This window comes from Doryrhamphus excisus, linkage group LG1, assembly GCF_037039965.1.
Source record: "Doryrhamphus excisus strain RoL-2023G ecotype Guam linkage group LG1, RoL_Dexc_Guam_v1.1, whole genome shotgun sequence".
In the NCBI taxonomy this organism is placed as follows: Eukaryota; Metazoa; Chordata; class Actinopteri; order Syngnathiformes; family Syngnathidae; genus Doryrhamphus; species Doryrhamphus excisus.
In genome coordinates, this window is record NC_136357.1 from 114981 (window position 1) to 131805 (window position 16825).

At 46.1% G+C, this 16825-nt stretch overlaps 1 protein-coding gene across 2 annotated transcripts; it reads left to right on the top strand.

The window, feature by feature from the left end:
- Positions 1-641: 641 nt before the first annotated feature.
- On the top strand, positions 642-16804 carry LOC131130866 (tyrosine-protein phosphatase non-receptor type 5-like). Of its 2 annotated transcripts, none has more exons than XM_058074946.2 (13): positions 642-899; positions 8857-9101; positions 9240-9362; positions 9889-9981; positions 10069-10325; positions 11134-11326; positions 11706-11790; positions 12131-12210; positions 12372-12509; positions 12615-12725; positions 13908-14068; positions 14233-14346; positions 14894-16804. In XM_058074946.2, the coding sequence occupies exons 2-13, from the start codon at positions 8880-8882 to the stop codon at positions 14985-14987; spliced, it is 1671 nt and encodes a 556-aa protein (XP_057930929.2). In that variant the 5' UTR covers positions 642-899; positions 8857-8879; the 3' UTR covers positions 14988-16804. The 2 variants fall into 2 exon arrangements, with proteins under 2 accessions (XP_057930929.2, XP_078648559.1); XM_078792433.1 differs by lacking the exon at positions 642-899 and adding an exon at positions 1735-1917.
- Positions 16805-16825: the final 21 nt, after the last annotated feature.

A 16825-nucleotide genomic window follows, 5' to 3' on the forward strand; every position in this document is an offset into this window, starting at 1 on the left:
GGCAGCGTGATACACCGACCAATCATGAATCATAAGACACGCTTGTATATACTGTATATACTGTATATATGTATACACTGTATATGAAAAATGAAAGGATGCTCCTTTGCCATTGGACATTTGATAAAGCAACACGTGGATAAGCTGAGGAGCTTCCTGATATCGCTGAAAAAGAATATTATTAGGATGAACCTCAATTTCTTCTCACATTTCCCCCATTTTGACTCTTTCAATATTCCAACATTCTTGCAAAACAATTTGATGTTTTGACTTTATTTTCTTTTTTCCCATGATATTTAGACTTTATTCCCATAATACTTTCTTCCCAACCAAATTTTCCCAAAATTCCAACTTTGTTTCTCATAATGTTCCTCATATCACAACTTTGAAAACATATTAGTAGGTTGATATCCGATGTTTCAATGCAGTGCACGTACGTGCACATGACAGAATACTTTATTCATCGCTCAGGGAAGTTGCAACATGGGTGGCTTTAAAAAATATATCCTGCGTGCATGAAATCAACGTGTTAGGAAGCAGTTTTTGCTGAAGATGAATGCCCCCCCCATGTGACGGATGCACTCCTCCCTCTCTCACACACTCTCTCTCCCCTGCTCTGTGGCTTCACTCCTTCTGGCTCTGTTGCCAAGGCGACGGCACAGCCTCTTGCTGCATACGCCTCGATGAAGCGGCCGCCTGTGGATCTCACCGTCCTCCAGGATACAAACGGCAGGGACGCCATCAGACCCCTCTCTTTCTCAAACGCAGACCCCCACCTCCTCGTGGCTCCATCTCCTCCTCGCATGTGAGCACGCTCCATCTTTAGAGGAGGAGTAAAGAGATTGGTGTTTGGCGGGAGACGAGCGCCAGATGGACGTTTGAAGAAAAGGCTCAGTCAGGTAAGGGGACTTAGCATCACCAGACCGAATGCATGAGATGAGTCCCCCCCCCCACCCCTGTGTGGTTGTGAATACCAATAGCTCAGTGAAACCCTGTGATTGGTTCTTCTGCTGTGCTCTCCTGGCTGTAGAAGCGTATGCAAGATGTAGCCTCGACGTGAAAAACAGGTTGCATTCATGTATTAGCATTTAAAGCTTGCGTGTGTGTGCGCGTGTGTGCGTGTGTGCGTGTGTGTGCGTGTGTGTGTGTGTGCGTGTGTGTGTGCCTGTGTGTGTGCGCGTGTGTCAATGTGGGAGCTACCAGCAAGAGATGCAACAGTCCACCCCCCCGAGTGATTCATTCGGAGCCCATCCAGCTCTGCTCTGTGTGGTTGCTCCAGCCCACCGTCGCCGTGTATGCGATATGAAGATATGAATGGTGGTTTAGTGGAAGCATGAATGAATGACTGAATGAAGGTCCCAACTGGATCGACTCGACCGCCAACCCACGGTCCGCTCCTTCGGTCTGTGCATCAATTTGCTATGCAGCATATTTGAATTATTCATGCAGTACAGCAATTTCTGAATGACACGTTCACACGTGATGGATGTGATTTTTATTTGAAGCGAGCTGAAGGTGAAGGATCGTCTTTCAGCCTGAGTTGCGTTTCCACCTTGAGGTCATCATCCATAGAGCGCTTGTGTTGTGTGAATGATGCCGACCTCATCAGGAAGAAGTCAATGGGACAGGTCTTGGCCCTCGTGACACAATCTCATGTTTCTCTTTCATCATCACTTTCTGCAAGGACCCCTCCTCCCCCCGCCCCCCGTAGACCATCTCTGCCCCGTTCGCACTTCCACAGCACGCAAGAACAGGAAATGCTGCCATAGCTGGGAGCTTTTTACTGAAAGCACAAAGATGGTCGCTAGTGATTTTGCATTACAGGCAGAGTGGTTAGCTCGTCCGTCACACAGCAGCTTTGGGAAGAAGAACAAAATGAAAGGGGGCAACTTTGCCACTTTGCCACAATTTTCAGAGGTATGCCAAGAAATGATTTATATTTCCATTGAAAAATGCTTTGATGTCAGTGTAATGTGGTGTAATGTGGTGTAATGTGGTGTAATGTGGTGTAATGTGGTGTAATGTGGTGTCATGTGGTGTCATGTGGTGTCATGTGGTGTCATGTGGTGTAATGTGGTGTCATGTGCTATGCTACTAAAATGACAGCACTGCAGCGGGCGAGGCGTAGGGCCAATAGAGTCGCTCTTTTTGGACGTGTGGTCTCCGTTTATTGAACACGAAAAAACAGGCGACAGAAAAAAGCAAACCCCCCTACCATAGTCGCATTTCCTTGACATCGTCCTGCACCCACTCTCCAGGCATCACCAATCAATTTACACCAAATCAAACTGACCCTATTTTTCCCCACAACACTACAAGTTGATTCAGTTTTTCCTCTTCATATTTTGACTTTATTGTCGTCAAATTAAGATTTTAGAACTTGCTATCTTGCAGCATTTCTAAATGAGCAATTTTCTCCCTGCAACAAAGCCAAAACAAAAGGTCCTGCGCCCAAAAGGCAGAGGAGGATGCTCACCATCACACCAAAGGGTGGACTCCTGGACATGCTGAAGGAATGTAGGAGTTAGGCGGCGTTTCATGCATCTTCGGCTTGAAGGAGGCCTGCCGCAATAAGTCCTAATAATAACAAGGATACTAAAGGCTACAGTACAGCGGGACGGCGCCAGGACGAAAAGGCGTGGTTACAGGAGCGAAATAACCTGGAGGTTGATCATTTCAATTCAAAGGGCGGTTTGAACCGGTTACAAAGTGTGTGGTGAGGGGTTTGACAGTTGAAAAAGATTTCATATATTGCACACATGGTGTTGGTTACTTCCTGGATTTCACTTAGAGCGGGCTATTTCTCAAACTACCCACCGCCATGTATTATACGTTTTCTTTCCATCTTTTGACTTGAATCTATCAACTTTATGCTACTAACATTTGAATTGTCAAATGTGGGATTTAACAGGTTTTCTTCATTATGTTTATTGATATTTCTTAATGATATACATATTCACAATATGCCATGGGTCAATAAACATCTGTGGGCTTTGGTTATTATTCCATTCCATACCATACCAGTACCAAACCAGAGCCTGAATCAGAAAGTACAAAAACGGCTAACATACGGATTATGTCAAAAAACAATACCTTTGGTGATATATAGAAGTTGTTTTTCATTTATGTCATTTATGCTGATAAAATCAAAGGCGATAAAGAACAGAGGAAAAAGCACATGCTGCTACATGAAGTGCAAACATTGATAACAGAAATTGCCAACTGAGTCCGGTGTTGGTGAATGCGCCTCGCAGCGCCGTTGGTGAGCAATGAGGAAGCGGTGCGCCGTTTGATGTCAGCGTTTCCAGGATGCTCGTGGGAATGTAGATGTCTTCAAGTCTGGAGCTAAACTTCCCGTCTGGAGCTAAACTTCCCTTGCCGTCCGTCCCAAAGTGCTTGGATTGGATAGCATTGGCTTGAAATCAGGGGAACATGCGGGACGGTCCAATGTAGGGACACCATTTCGCTGTCCTGTTGAGAAAGCCAGTCATGCCGCCCGCAACAACACCACATAGCCATCTGCCATTCGACGCCCCTGCACAACCTGAAGCTCCATTGTTCCATTGAAGGAAAAAGCACCCCAGATGGTGACGGCGCCCCCTCCACTGTGTGTGCAGGTTTTTCCAAACGTTCCAGCACCATCTTTCAACCAAATTGTCCAGAACTTTTCAGTCCCCCAAAGTCGGACTGGCCAAAACTACAGGTCCGTGAAAAAGGTCTTCCGAGGTAAAGCAAAACACGAATAATGACAGTTTTCCTCGTGTGCACCCTGCCCCATTCCATAGAAATCAGAGAAAGCTCCGCGCCGCTGTAAAAATAGTACATGAGTCTTGTGCACATGGCGACATGCTGTTATGCCTCCATTACGTTCCAGACAGAGGAAGAAGGATCATCAGGAACATCCATTAACACACCAGCCATCTGTCACCCAAAGAGAAAAATAATGACAGTAATTCCCCTTCCTGAAATTTCTGCAGAGCCGCGAGAGTCCTGCTCACCCAATGCTTCCGCTCGCTCAATTTGATGTCGGGTGCTTCGAATGGACGCATGATCAATAGAAACGCCACGTACCGGATCTATAGGAAGGGAGTGGGCGGGTTTGTGTGGGCACTCCAAGACGAGGCTGATTCCACGTCAATCAGGTTTGACTTCGCCATCAATCCATCAATCGCCATCAATAGACTCTGGGGTTGTGATTTTCACGTCCTTGACGTGCACACGGTACATTTGTCACACGCGCGCTGCAGCCCAAGTTTCACTTTCTATTTTTTCATTGGGACGTGAACGAAAGTGTTCACCATTTCTATTGTTTAGGACAGCTTCAGGCAGCTTTTTTGGTGTGGCACATTCAAAACATAAAATCCATGGCAAATAACAGCAAATATGGGGAAAAAGAGCAGTACTTTTACCGGAATAACATCATACTATTTGAGGAATAAAGAGATAAGAATAAACATGGAGGCTTGTTTCCACCAATGAAAGAAAAAGAATTCCCCATGCTGAGTCATAACTGCCAGATAAAACCTTGAATGATGAGACGTAAAGTCATAATTATGGGATAAAAAGTCAAGGCCACATTACATTACAAGGCTAAAAAAATCATAATTATGAGATAGGAGAGTCATAATCACAAGATACAAAGATCTTAAAGATCGATTTTATGAGACACAAACTCCACACGTGCCGATGTTGAAGAGATGATGAAGGCTCCAGTGGAGAAGGGGCTACGTCAGCATTTGGATTTGTTCATCTCATCATAGCAATTTCTTAATCTCAGCATTTGGATTTGTTCATCTCATCATAGCAATTTCTTAATCTCAGCATTGGGACTTTTTATCTCATAATTATGACTTTCTGTGTCATAATTATGAGTTTTATTTTATTATTTTATAATTTCAACTTTTTATCTCATAATTATTATGATTTATTAATATCATAATTTGTATCTCACATTTATGACTTTATCTCATAATTATGGCTTTTATTTTCATAGTGTGGACTTTTAATCTCATAATTATGATTTATTAATCTCAGAATTTCAATTTTGTGTCTCATGACTATGACTTATTATGTATATTATTAATATTATGAGAAACAAACTAAACAACAAATGAGTTTGCAGTTGTTTGGAAAATGTGCCTGTTTGTCTACATGTGGCCTGTGATTGGCTGGCCACCAGTGGCCCCAGCCTCTCCCCAAGACAGCTGGGATAGGCTCCAGCATAGCCCCACCCTGGTGAGGATAAACTGTAGAAAATGGATGGATGCACGTTGGCGAAAAAGTTGGAATGTTATGGAACAGAATTCAGAGCTGCCAATTTCCAAGAAGTTGAAATAGTTGCAAAAGTAAATAAAGAAATAGCAGAAATGGGAAAAAATATATGGACAATAAATTAGGAGAAAAAAATTGTACTCTAACGAGAAAAAAAGTTGCAATTTCAAAATGAAGGTTTTGAAAATAAAAAATAATAAAATATATTAATAAATAATAAAAATAATATAAGAATAAAATCATCACGAAAAGAAAAAATATATATATTTTAGCAGAAAGTTGAAATATTTGGGGACTAAACAAGTGCAGACATGGAGAAAAAAAAGATAAAAAATGGTCTTTTTCACCAATATCATAAAGCTGAGAAGCTGTTGCATGCTTTCATTTGTCAGGGTGGTGGAAAAGGTTTGGACACCCCAGCTTGAAATGAATGTGTATTTTTTTGGGGGGGGGGGTGTTTTGCAGTCATCATCACGACAAAGAAACTGAAGCAATGGATGCCTGGCCAGCCATGAAAAGTAAAAGCAAAGCCAAGCAATAGTTTGACAAACTTGGACATTGCTTCTCTTCCGCTCCAGCCTGCGTGTGCCGCATCCAGTGCAATATTTGCGTTGCCACGGTGACCAAAAGCCTCACTGCGTCACTGCTTCCGACTGCTCGGCCTCCCATTCATCCCCGTGCATCCACTCACCTGTCCATCTGCATCCTGCAACATCTCACGCTTCCACCCACGCAGCAATCCCTGGGCTTTCGCTCGCTTTCTGTGTGTGTGTGTGTCTACATGGTATACATGCATGTTGCCATGGCTACGGGTGAGGGTGAACTGGCGTCACCGCTTCAAAGGAAAGGGAGCGCAGCTCGCCTGTGTGCATCACCTGCACACACACTGACTTCTGGACTCAAAAGAAATAAGGTGGACTGATTTTGGAGGCTGGAAGACAGTTGAACAGTTGAACAGTGGTTGAACAGTGGTTGAACAGTGGTTGAACAGTGGTTGAACAGTGGTTGAACAGTGGTTGAACAGTGGTTGAACAGTGGTTGAACAGTGGTTGAACAGTGGTTGAATGGTGGTTGAACGGTGGTTGAACGGTGGTTGAATGGTGGTTGAACGGTGGTTGAACGGTGGTTGAACGGTGGTTGAACGGTGGTTGAACGGTGGTTGAACGGTGGTTGAACAGTTGTTGAACAGTGGTTGAACAGTGGTTGAACAGTGGTTGAACAGTGGTTGAACAGTGGTTGAACAGTGGTTGAACAGTGGTTGAACAGTGGTTGAACAGTGGTTGAACAGTGGTTGAACAGTGGTTGAACAGTGGTTGAACAGTGGTTGAACAGTGGTTGAACAGTGGTTGAACAGTGGTTGAACAGTGGTTGAACAGTGGTTGAACAGTGGTTGAACAGTGGTTGAACAGTGGTTGAACAGTTGAACAGTGGTTGAATAGTGGTTGAACAGTGGTTGAACAGTGGTTGAACAGTGGTTGAACAGTGGTTGAACAGTGGTTGAACAGTGGTTGAACAGTGGTTGAACAGTGGTTGAACAGTGGTTGAACAGTAGTTGAACAGTTGAACAGTGGTTGAATAGTGGTTGAACAGTGGTTGAACAGTGGTTGAACAGTGGTTGAACAGTGGTTGAACAGTGGTTGAACAGTGGTTGAACAGTAGTTGAACAGTTGAACAGTGGTTGAATAGTGGTTGAACAGTGGTTGAACAGTGGTTGAACAGTGGTTGAACAGTGGTTGAACAGTGGTTGAACAGTGGTTGAACAGTGGTTGAACAGTGGTTGAACAGTGGTTGAACAGTGGTTGAACAGTGGTTGAACAGTGGTTGAACAGTGGTTGAACAGTGGTTGAACAGTGGTTGAACAGTGGACTCCGTCACCTTCCACCACTGGCACGAATGCAGAGCCGGCCACCGACGAGAGTGCTACCCAGATGGAGGATTACGCTGGTCATTGAGTCACAGCCGTGTATGTCCGGATTAGGTTGTGTTCCTTGACAAGAAACGTCTGTCATCTTCTGCCTCACAGGCCGCTGCTCAATGGCCGACAGTGATACAGGATGTCTGTCCATATCACGCGATAGCGCTCCCATCCATCATTTGCGTGCGTGGAGCGTGCCACGAGCTTTCAGAGTGCATTCCTCAGTCTTGTTTGTGCCTCGCCATTGATAAAACCTGCGCCAAACCGGCTGGCACCGAATTTAGACACCACGGAGCACGTGGAGGGAAAAGTAGTAAAGCGCCACTTGAACAAGCCTCCGCACTCACACGTCCGCACAAAGCATGAGGCACTTCACAAAACACGCTTATTCATAGAGGAAGGGCAACAAATTGAATGGGACCTTTAAAGCTGGGGTGTCCAAACTTTTTCCAGTGAAGGCCACTGAGCGAAAAATGGAAGGATCGCAATTTGATTTTTGTAAAGCAACACGTCGTAGATATGCCGGGAAAAATGCATTTCAGCCTTGTCGTTTAGGGGGAAGCCGCTTGTCGTTATTATCAGTCGATATCCGTATCAGATTTTTTACTGATCATGATATGAAAAGGATATTGTTGTAAATGCTGTATACAAGACATATGTGTTCATTCCACCCCAGGAGATATCAGCAATTGGACAATATCGGCAGATCGCTTTTCATCAAAAAAGCAAATATGGGATGGAACGGGTAGTTCAGCTGGCGGCGTGTTTGTTTGGTTGCGTTCGTTTGGTCCCTCTGTGGTCTGCTTAGCTTTTGGTTTCCTTACGCGTTCCGTGTACTTGTTATCTGATGGAGAAGATCAACTTTTAGCTTCATCCTGAGGTCATCGTGCCACAAGTTGCCAAAATGACCTTTTCTTTGTTTTTCATAATATATATAATATTTCACCTTTATGCCACTAAAACGGTGTTATTAATATTATACATTATTATTATATACATTATTCTTGTATATTGTATACTTTGCATTTTCATTTTTGCTTTATTTTTTTGTTAAGTTATATTTCAACAACAAGCCAAAAGCCAAAAATAGTCTCCAGGCCGCACTTTGGACACCCCTGATTTAAATATATGTATGAATATGTGTGTGTGGCGTCAGTTGATGATTATGCTCAGGACGGATGACAGGGATGAGAGCCACTCTGTTGCCAAGGCGACAAACAGGGCTGTAAACACATTACCCCTGACTCATCTCTCCACAATGGAGCCTCTCACACACACACACACACACACACACACTTACGCGCACACACACACACACACACACACACACACACACAATAGCGTCCAATCCACGGCAGACGGGGGGCTGCGGTGATGAGCGCCACTCCAGGCCGCTTAGCTGCAAGTGAATGGACGTGTGGAATAAGCGCTACTCTTTCTGTCTCACTCACACTTCCCTCACTCATCCAAACTCAAACGCCGCCATCAGGACACCCCCGCACACGGCGAGCGATGCGGTCAGATGTCACTGATTGACATTTTGGCAACACAGCATGTAGTCATCCATTTTTGGCATCCTCGTAACGTTCCGGCGGGCCTTCCAGCTGTTGCGTGTCTTGCTGTGTCCAAACGCTGACGTTTTACCGTGTGCGACCCCTCCCGACTCCCAGGAGCCTTAATCCAAAGTGGGATCATGACCCGTCGCCTGAGCAGCTCCGCCCGGTCCCACACCGAGGACTCCATCTTCCTGAGGCCCGATGAGGACCCCGTTTGGCTGGATGAGCCCACAAAGACGGGAAAAATCAAGAGCGGCAAGAAAGACGCCCAAGGGGAGGAAGTCTTTTTGCACAAAGTGTTCACGCTGGTGGTGGAGTTCCACTGCTGGGCAGCCCTTCTCGTCATCTCCCAAGTCACGGTACGGGACGCCTGTTCCTTCCTTGGTGTAGCCGGGAAAAGTCAAGCTGCCAGAAGGGGAAGGGGAGACGGGAGGGAAAATGTTCTAAAATGAGGCTAAAATGTTCTTTTCCTGTCTGCCTTCCCTCTTTCCTCTCAGGTCTACTGGATGTTCTTTGTGGTGGAAGGAAACGGGCCGTTTGCCTCCGCCTATAAAGCTCTCCAGGTCATCGACTTCTACCTGAGTTTCGTCTTACACTGCCACCCCATATTTGGAATGGACGTAAGTTATTCCAACATTTGTCAAGGTGGGGAAGATCAGGGTTTCGTGTTTGCGTGTTCTCCCTGTCCATGGGGTCTCCTCCCACATTCCACACGCGTGTTAGGTTAACTGGCCTCTCTAAATTGTCTGTGCATGGTATGAACGTGTCCAGGGTGGACCCCGCCTCTCGGCTGGGATAGGCCTAATCAGGATAAGCAGGACAGAGCATGGATGAATGGAAATAAAATGGGACGTTCAGCTCTGACCTCATAGATAAGATTTCATAACATCTTCATAACAGCTTCACTCGAAAAGTGGCATCGCCTAATACGCCATAACCAGGAAAATATTCCATTTACAAAGAAGGAATCTCACGTCAGTCTGGAACCAACTAACCTGGATCAATGAGGTCCTACGAAGATGAGCTGGTACATTTTGTATTTATCAATAAACAGCAGTGATGCAATGGAATCGATCAATCCAACTTTATTTGAGTTTGAGCCATGAAAGATTTAAGATGAAAGATTGAGATGCCATGTCTTGCCAGTCCATGGTGCTGAGGGACGTGATGAACACCACGCAGCAAGCCTGGATCATCTACGCCACTGCAGGCATTGGCGTGACCATGTCTGTTTTTATGGTAAGCGTGTTGACCCTTGACCCCATCATGCCATTCCGTGACTTCCGGCGAGGGAAGTGTAACCTCCGAGCATCTTTCCATCTTCAGGTCATCCACATGGCGTGGAGGTGGCGTTACGGCACTGGCTTGTGGTCATCCGGCACCGTGTCACGGGACAACGGGGATCGCCGGCAGTCTGTGAGCCGCCAGCCCTCCTTCACCCTTTCAGAGTGGACCGACGCCCAGGAGGACCTGATGGACCTGGACCGTGTACCGCAGACTCCGGTCTTTGAAACAGGAAGCGACAACAAGCCAGAAGGAGACGCCATCACTCTCACTGTCACACCGGTGGGGCTGCAGGAGAGGTTTGTCCCCCCCCCCCCCCGTTAAGATTTCATCAACTTACTTTGCTATGGCATCACATGGCATCATGATTATTGTGTTGTACTGTACCAGGATACTGCTCCTGTTGTGGAGTGGCCCTTGGTAGACAGTACTGCGCATTTTGGAGTGGCCTTTTATTGTAGCCAACCAAAGGCATGCATTTGCAATAATCAGGAATTGTGAATGTGTTATATACATTTTATATTTAATGTTTCATTATTTTGTATTGTAAATGTGTAAAATATGGTTATACAGTAATATATTTGTTATCATTTGTTTATATCACTTTGAGTTCTTAATATTATTCTGATACTGTATACATACATACTTTCAACTTTTCAAAATATATATTAGCTCAAGTCAAATTTGAAATGAAATGTAAAATTGAAATGTAATTGTAAAAAATCAAAAAGACATGAAAATGTATTTGGTTGGTGTCAAATCCATTTTGACGTGAGTGATAAACTGGCTTATACGCAACCATGGATGGCTTGACTGGTATTAAGACGGACGCTAAGACTGTTGGGAAAACAACACCCAGTGAAAACGCTAACAAAACCCATGAGGCGCTTATACGTGCTGAACATGAGTATAATTGATAAAAACAGTTATGGGCGGGCCTCCGGGGTGTGATGTGGCCCAAGGGGACACCCGGTTCAATGCTACTGGTCGATATTGTCATGGGGAAGTGCTCCCTGCGTGCACGTACCGGGGTACAATATACATATAATATAGATAGATATATATAATATTTTTTCCCGCATTTATCATCCCGTATTTCTCACACAGGAGGGGCTCCAATGTTTCCCTGACCTTGGATATGTGTACGCCGGGATGCACGGAACCTTATGGCTACGGAGCCCAGCTTTCCCCCAGAGACCAGTCAGCCCAGGAGTACCTCCGGCAGGGATCACACCTCCTAACGCCCGCCATGCTGCACACCCGGGCCATGGATGACCAGAGCCTGCAGGCTGAATTTTATGTGAGCAGCTCATCCTCCTCCACACGTGCATGTGTCACACACACACACAAGGGTTGGGGGGGGGGGTGGACGTGGACGACTCACATGCTCATACCGTACACCCGGCGAGCTTTGGCTCTGTCTCCTTGTGGGCGAAAGAGAGATGGATGCTGCCTGATTTGCATACAAACCCACAGAGGATTCCACCGTCTGTCAGGCCGGAGGCAGTCGGGGACGCGGGGGGGGCGGGGGCATTCCAGATCACAACTCAAACACGGCCCCCCCATCATGCACAATTCTTACATTTCCTACAAAAATAGCATTTGTCATTCCACGATTTCCACGAGTTGATTGCAGCTGCTGCCGTCTAAGTAGCGCATCCTTCTGTGTTGAACGGCAGGAGACCCCCATGAACTTTGTGGACCCCAAGGAGTACAACTACCCAGGGCTTGTGAGAAAGAACCGCTACAAAACCATCTTACCCAGTGAGTACGGCTCGGGCTGTTTTCCAGTGAGGAAGGATGAAGCTTTGCTACTTTGGGAAGCACATGCTAACATGCTAGACATGCAGTATATTTATTTGTCCAATAGGCCATTCATGTTTTCTTTTTCATTTGGAAAATATGTCAACTTTCTTCTGGTATAACCTTTTGGAATATTTGTATTTTATTCCCATAATATTGGGGCTCCCCCCTCCCAAACTCATTTTCAGCTCGAACCATCCATATTGTAAGAACGTATGGTCGCTCTTGTGTGCACACGGAGGATCAGTAAAACATCTCGTGTTGTTGCCTTGATGTTGATGGTGATGGTGTTTATCTCCAGACACCCACAGCAGAGTGATCCTACAGTCCCAGGATGAAGACGACTTCCTCGCCACTTACATCAATGCCAATTATCTCAAAGTAAGTCGCATTTGTCCCGGCCCAGATGCAAGGAATGAAAGGATGACTGCAGTGCTGTGCAATACTGTGCAATACTGTGCAATACTGTGCAATACTGTGGAATACTGTGGAATACTGTGGAATACTGTGGAATACTGTGTGTGCATGGCGTGTGCACGCAGGGTTACGGGGGTGAAGAGCGGGCATACATTGCAACCCAGGGCCCGACAGTAAACACAGTGGGGGACTTCTGGAGGATGGTGTGGCAGGAGAGGACCCCAATCATTGTCATGATCACCAACTTGGAAGAGAAAAACGAGGTGAGTAGAAGCAGGTGATGACTGTAGTACAGTATGTACTATGATGATAGTACAGTATGTACTTCGTGTATGACTTCTGGAAGCACGTCCGTGTCCATCTTGCAGAAATGTGCCGAGTACTGGCCTGAGGACACTGTGACCCACGAGGGGATCCAAATCACCGTTGTGACGGTGACGCAGGAGGACGACTACAGTCTGAGGGTTTTTACTTTGAAGGTGCCACACGACACTTGTTCAAAACCAAACGCTGCTCTTTTGACCAAAAATACACGACACGTCTCTGCAGCATATATTATATATATATATATGTATATATATATATATATATATATATATACACATTCCCGCACTCAACACACAACCATGCCGCTTCTTCCACCCTGGCCCCCGGGTACCCAGCATTCCTCACAGCTAGGAGACCCTCGGCCATCTCTGTGTGGAGTTTGCATGCGTGGCTTTTCTCCGGGTACTCCGGTCCCCCCCCATTCCAAAAACATGTTAGCTTGATTGCCCCCCCCCCAAATTGTCCATAGGTATGAATGTGGGTGGGAATGGTTGTTTGTCTATATGTGCCCTGGGATTGGCTGGCCACCAGTCCAGGGTGGACCCCGCCTCTCCCAAAGACAGCTGGGATAGGCTCCAGCATCCCCGCGACCCTTGTGAGGATAAGCGGTAGAAAATGAATGAACTTTGATCTAACTGCTCTTTGTTCCTATTTTTGCTTCTGCTTTTTTAATCTTCCAAATACGTCAACATTTTTCTTCAATAATTATTTTTGTAATATTATGGCTTTATTCACACAATATTGTCATTTTTTCCCCTGCTCAATTCCCAAAAACGACAACTTCATTTTGTTCTGTTTATTTTTCATAATATTACAACTTTTGTAAGTTTTCAATGTTATGCCTTTAAAAGGACATTTTTCCCTCATAATATTACAGGTTTATTCTCATACAGTTACACTTACAATATAAAGGGTATATAGGGGTGTATAAAGAGTATATGGGGGTGTATAAAGGGTATATAAGGGGTGGTTCAAATCCCCACAGATCGCTATGAAGGCTTTCGGGTGCCGAGTGTGTCGTCTGACGGTCGCGGCGCTGATGACGTCAACAGCCGGTGACGCGTCTGCCGCGGGAAGAATGTAAACAACGATGACGATGGCCTGGAAGAAGGCTCCGGGCAAGTAATATGGACGGAGACCTACGGCCGACAGTTCAATCTCCGGGCCGCACACACGCTCCTTCGCCGTGACGCGTCCAGGGTTGCATCACTTGTTGTTCACGTAGATAGCGACCCCCCTCCCTTCTCTGCTCTCTACACCCCCCCCCCCCCCCCCACACACACACACACACATTTGTTGTGAGCGTGTATTTCATGTGGCCGTGTGCCCACCAGTGTGACGACGAGGAGCGGGGTTTGCGTCAGTATTGGTACACCTCATGGCCGGACCAGAAGACCCCGGACAAAGCCCCGCCTCTTCTGGAACTGGTGCTGGAGGTGGAAAAAGCCAGAGAGGAGGCCCCGCCCACTAGCGGCCCGATGATTGTGCACTGCAGGTACACCTGTGTCTGTTTCACCCACCTTTACTCTTTTTGCTGTTGTTTCACAACGTCCAAATATGGCCCCCGGGCCACACTTTGGACACCCTGGCTGTAGCCAAACAAGCAATACTAAAATGAGCAAATCCTTTATGTCCCGACCTCCAACCGGCTCCCGACAGCGCTGGAATCGGCCGGACGGGCTGCTTCATCGCCACCTCCATCCTGTGCAAGCAGCTGAGGGTGGAGCGTGTGCTGGACATCCTGGGGACCACCTGTCAACTGCGTCTGGACAGGTGCGTCTTAGAATTGGGCAGAGTCCATTCGTTTCACAATACACGTATCAGTGCAACAAACACTGGCGCAAACTCTCACCGAAGCACAAAATTCCATACAATAAAACACAGACTCACATCAACAATCGTTGCACGCAACTTTCAGGGCGAGGCCACATCACGCGTCTTACCTCGCCCAAAACCGTACAAAACCTGTACATGTCATCGTATTTACACGTGACATATGACATGTCATGGTTGAAGTGATTTGGTGAAATCATTGGAAACTTGTTTCAAACATCCAGTATGCAAAGGCAATATAGTATGTATACGTACATATATGGTATACGAAGGCATTATATCACAGATATACGTAATAGATATAGATATCATAGATACGTATAATATCTCTCTGAACAGGACAAGACTCATGCCTGCAGATGCTAAAGTATTTTGGTTGGGACAATTAGGTCCAAATGTACATTTAAACCACAGCACAGCCAAGTGGCCAAAGTCCACAGAAGGTCCTAATCTGCCCTAATCTGCGTCTGATGTGTGTTGGCCCCAGGGGTGGGATGATCCAGACGTGCGAGCAGTACCAGTTTGTGCATCACGTTCTCAGCCTCTATGAGAAGCAGCTGTCTCACGCCTCCGAAGAGTAGTGCGTGCACGCCGGCCACGCCCACACCGAGACACACCACTGTACACCGCGCCGCCTCTGGTGGTATACGCACCACCGTACCCAGTATCATCTCAGTGTCGCCCTTTAATGAAGGGGCGCTTCCATTCACACGTATTCATCCAGTATGGAAGCCCGTTTCCTGCCCAATGGTAAGTCCCAATTATGGGATAAAAAGTCCCGTTTAAGAGACGAAAAATCCAAATTCTCAAGTTAAAATTGTGCAGTTTGGATCTCATCGTTTTGGACTTTTTGTCTCGTAAGTACGACTTCTCACATCCTAGTTTATACTTTTGATCTCGTATTTCTGACTGACTGTTGGGACTGTTGTTCTTCTCCTTCGGTGTCCAAAACCGGCTTCCACCCGCAGTCCACAACCCCCCAAATGTTGGTATTTGCACATCTAAGGCCACCAGTCCAGGGTGGACCCCGCCTCTCGCCCCAAGTCAGCTGGGATAGGCTCCAGCGTACCCCGTGACGCTAATGAGGATTAAGAAGCAATGTTGGGTATGCTGGGACGACTGTAACTGGATTTACGTGATTTCTTGGGGAAAGTCTGATTTGAGTGTGACCTTGTGGAACGAATGAAAGCCGCTAACCGAGGTTCCACGAAGCACTGCGGTCAACCACATACGGATTCAGTTGGATGTTTTTAGGCTGTTTTTTTGACCTACGATGCATTCAGGAGCCACTTCATCTCCAGGTTGCATGGTGCTAAGTGTTCCTTCAAGGCATGTGCAATGGAACGTGTGTTCTGGAATGTAGGAATGTAAAGCAGTTAGGTGAGGACTGAAGTCATTGGAATATCTAGCGTCTGCTAAGTTCTACCATGCTGCCCGGGCTCTTCTCATGGCTCACCGTGTTTACGAGAAACACCTCCCTGTGTTCAGTCCACCTCCACAGACTGCCAGAGGCTTCCCAGAGCCCGATGCTCCTGTCAGTGTCCCATTTGGATCTCTCAATCGTAGCTTCAGCACATCCGTGAAGACCATGATCGTCGTAGAGAAGGTCCAGCCTAACCCGTATGAAGCACAATAGAACAACCCAGGTTGTCCCTCCTACGTTTAGCTGTACAGCTTTTGGTTTCTCTTTTTCCTGCTATCATTTAATGGACTGCATGTGCCGTATGGGACGCCATGTCCGCAATCAACGTGATTGGTTGTTCTGCTTTTTGTTGTGTCAACGGCTTTAAAGCCCAATATATTACTGCTTGCTCTCGGCCCATGCTTTTTATACACTTTGCTTTTTGTGAAAACCAACCAGAGATATTTTTAGAACATTTTGATACAATCCTTTTGTGTAGATGCCTCGTGTACATTTCCATCTCCGCCATGATGTGGACTAAGTAGCTCATACTGTGGATGCACACCATCTGTTTATGTTGCGAGATTGGACTCCAATGTGGCTCCCTTAGCGGGTACACCAGAAGAGATTGTGTTCAGCCTCAGTAGTATTATGCTATGCTTTAAAACGCCTTGCTAGAATGTGTATGTTTTTCCTGTTTTCTTGGACCTCAGACTGAGTAATGCGGTCTCCACTGTTCTCCACCTTCGACTGGCATGAATAGCCATTGCTACGTGCAAGGCAGCTAAATCCGTGAAGACCAGTAATCCAACCAGCAGCGTTACCAGACAGTACAACTGACTCAAGCATCTGTACTTTGCTTGTTTTTCATTCTGACAATTGGCCAATAGCAACACAGTCAAAAGCCAACAAACCAGCAATCAGTATTCCTGTCCTGCTACAGTATTGCTTTAAGTTGTGAGTTTTTGCATTCAAATAAAAGTAGATTTTCATGAAGCTCTGTGGCTTTTTCTTTGT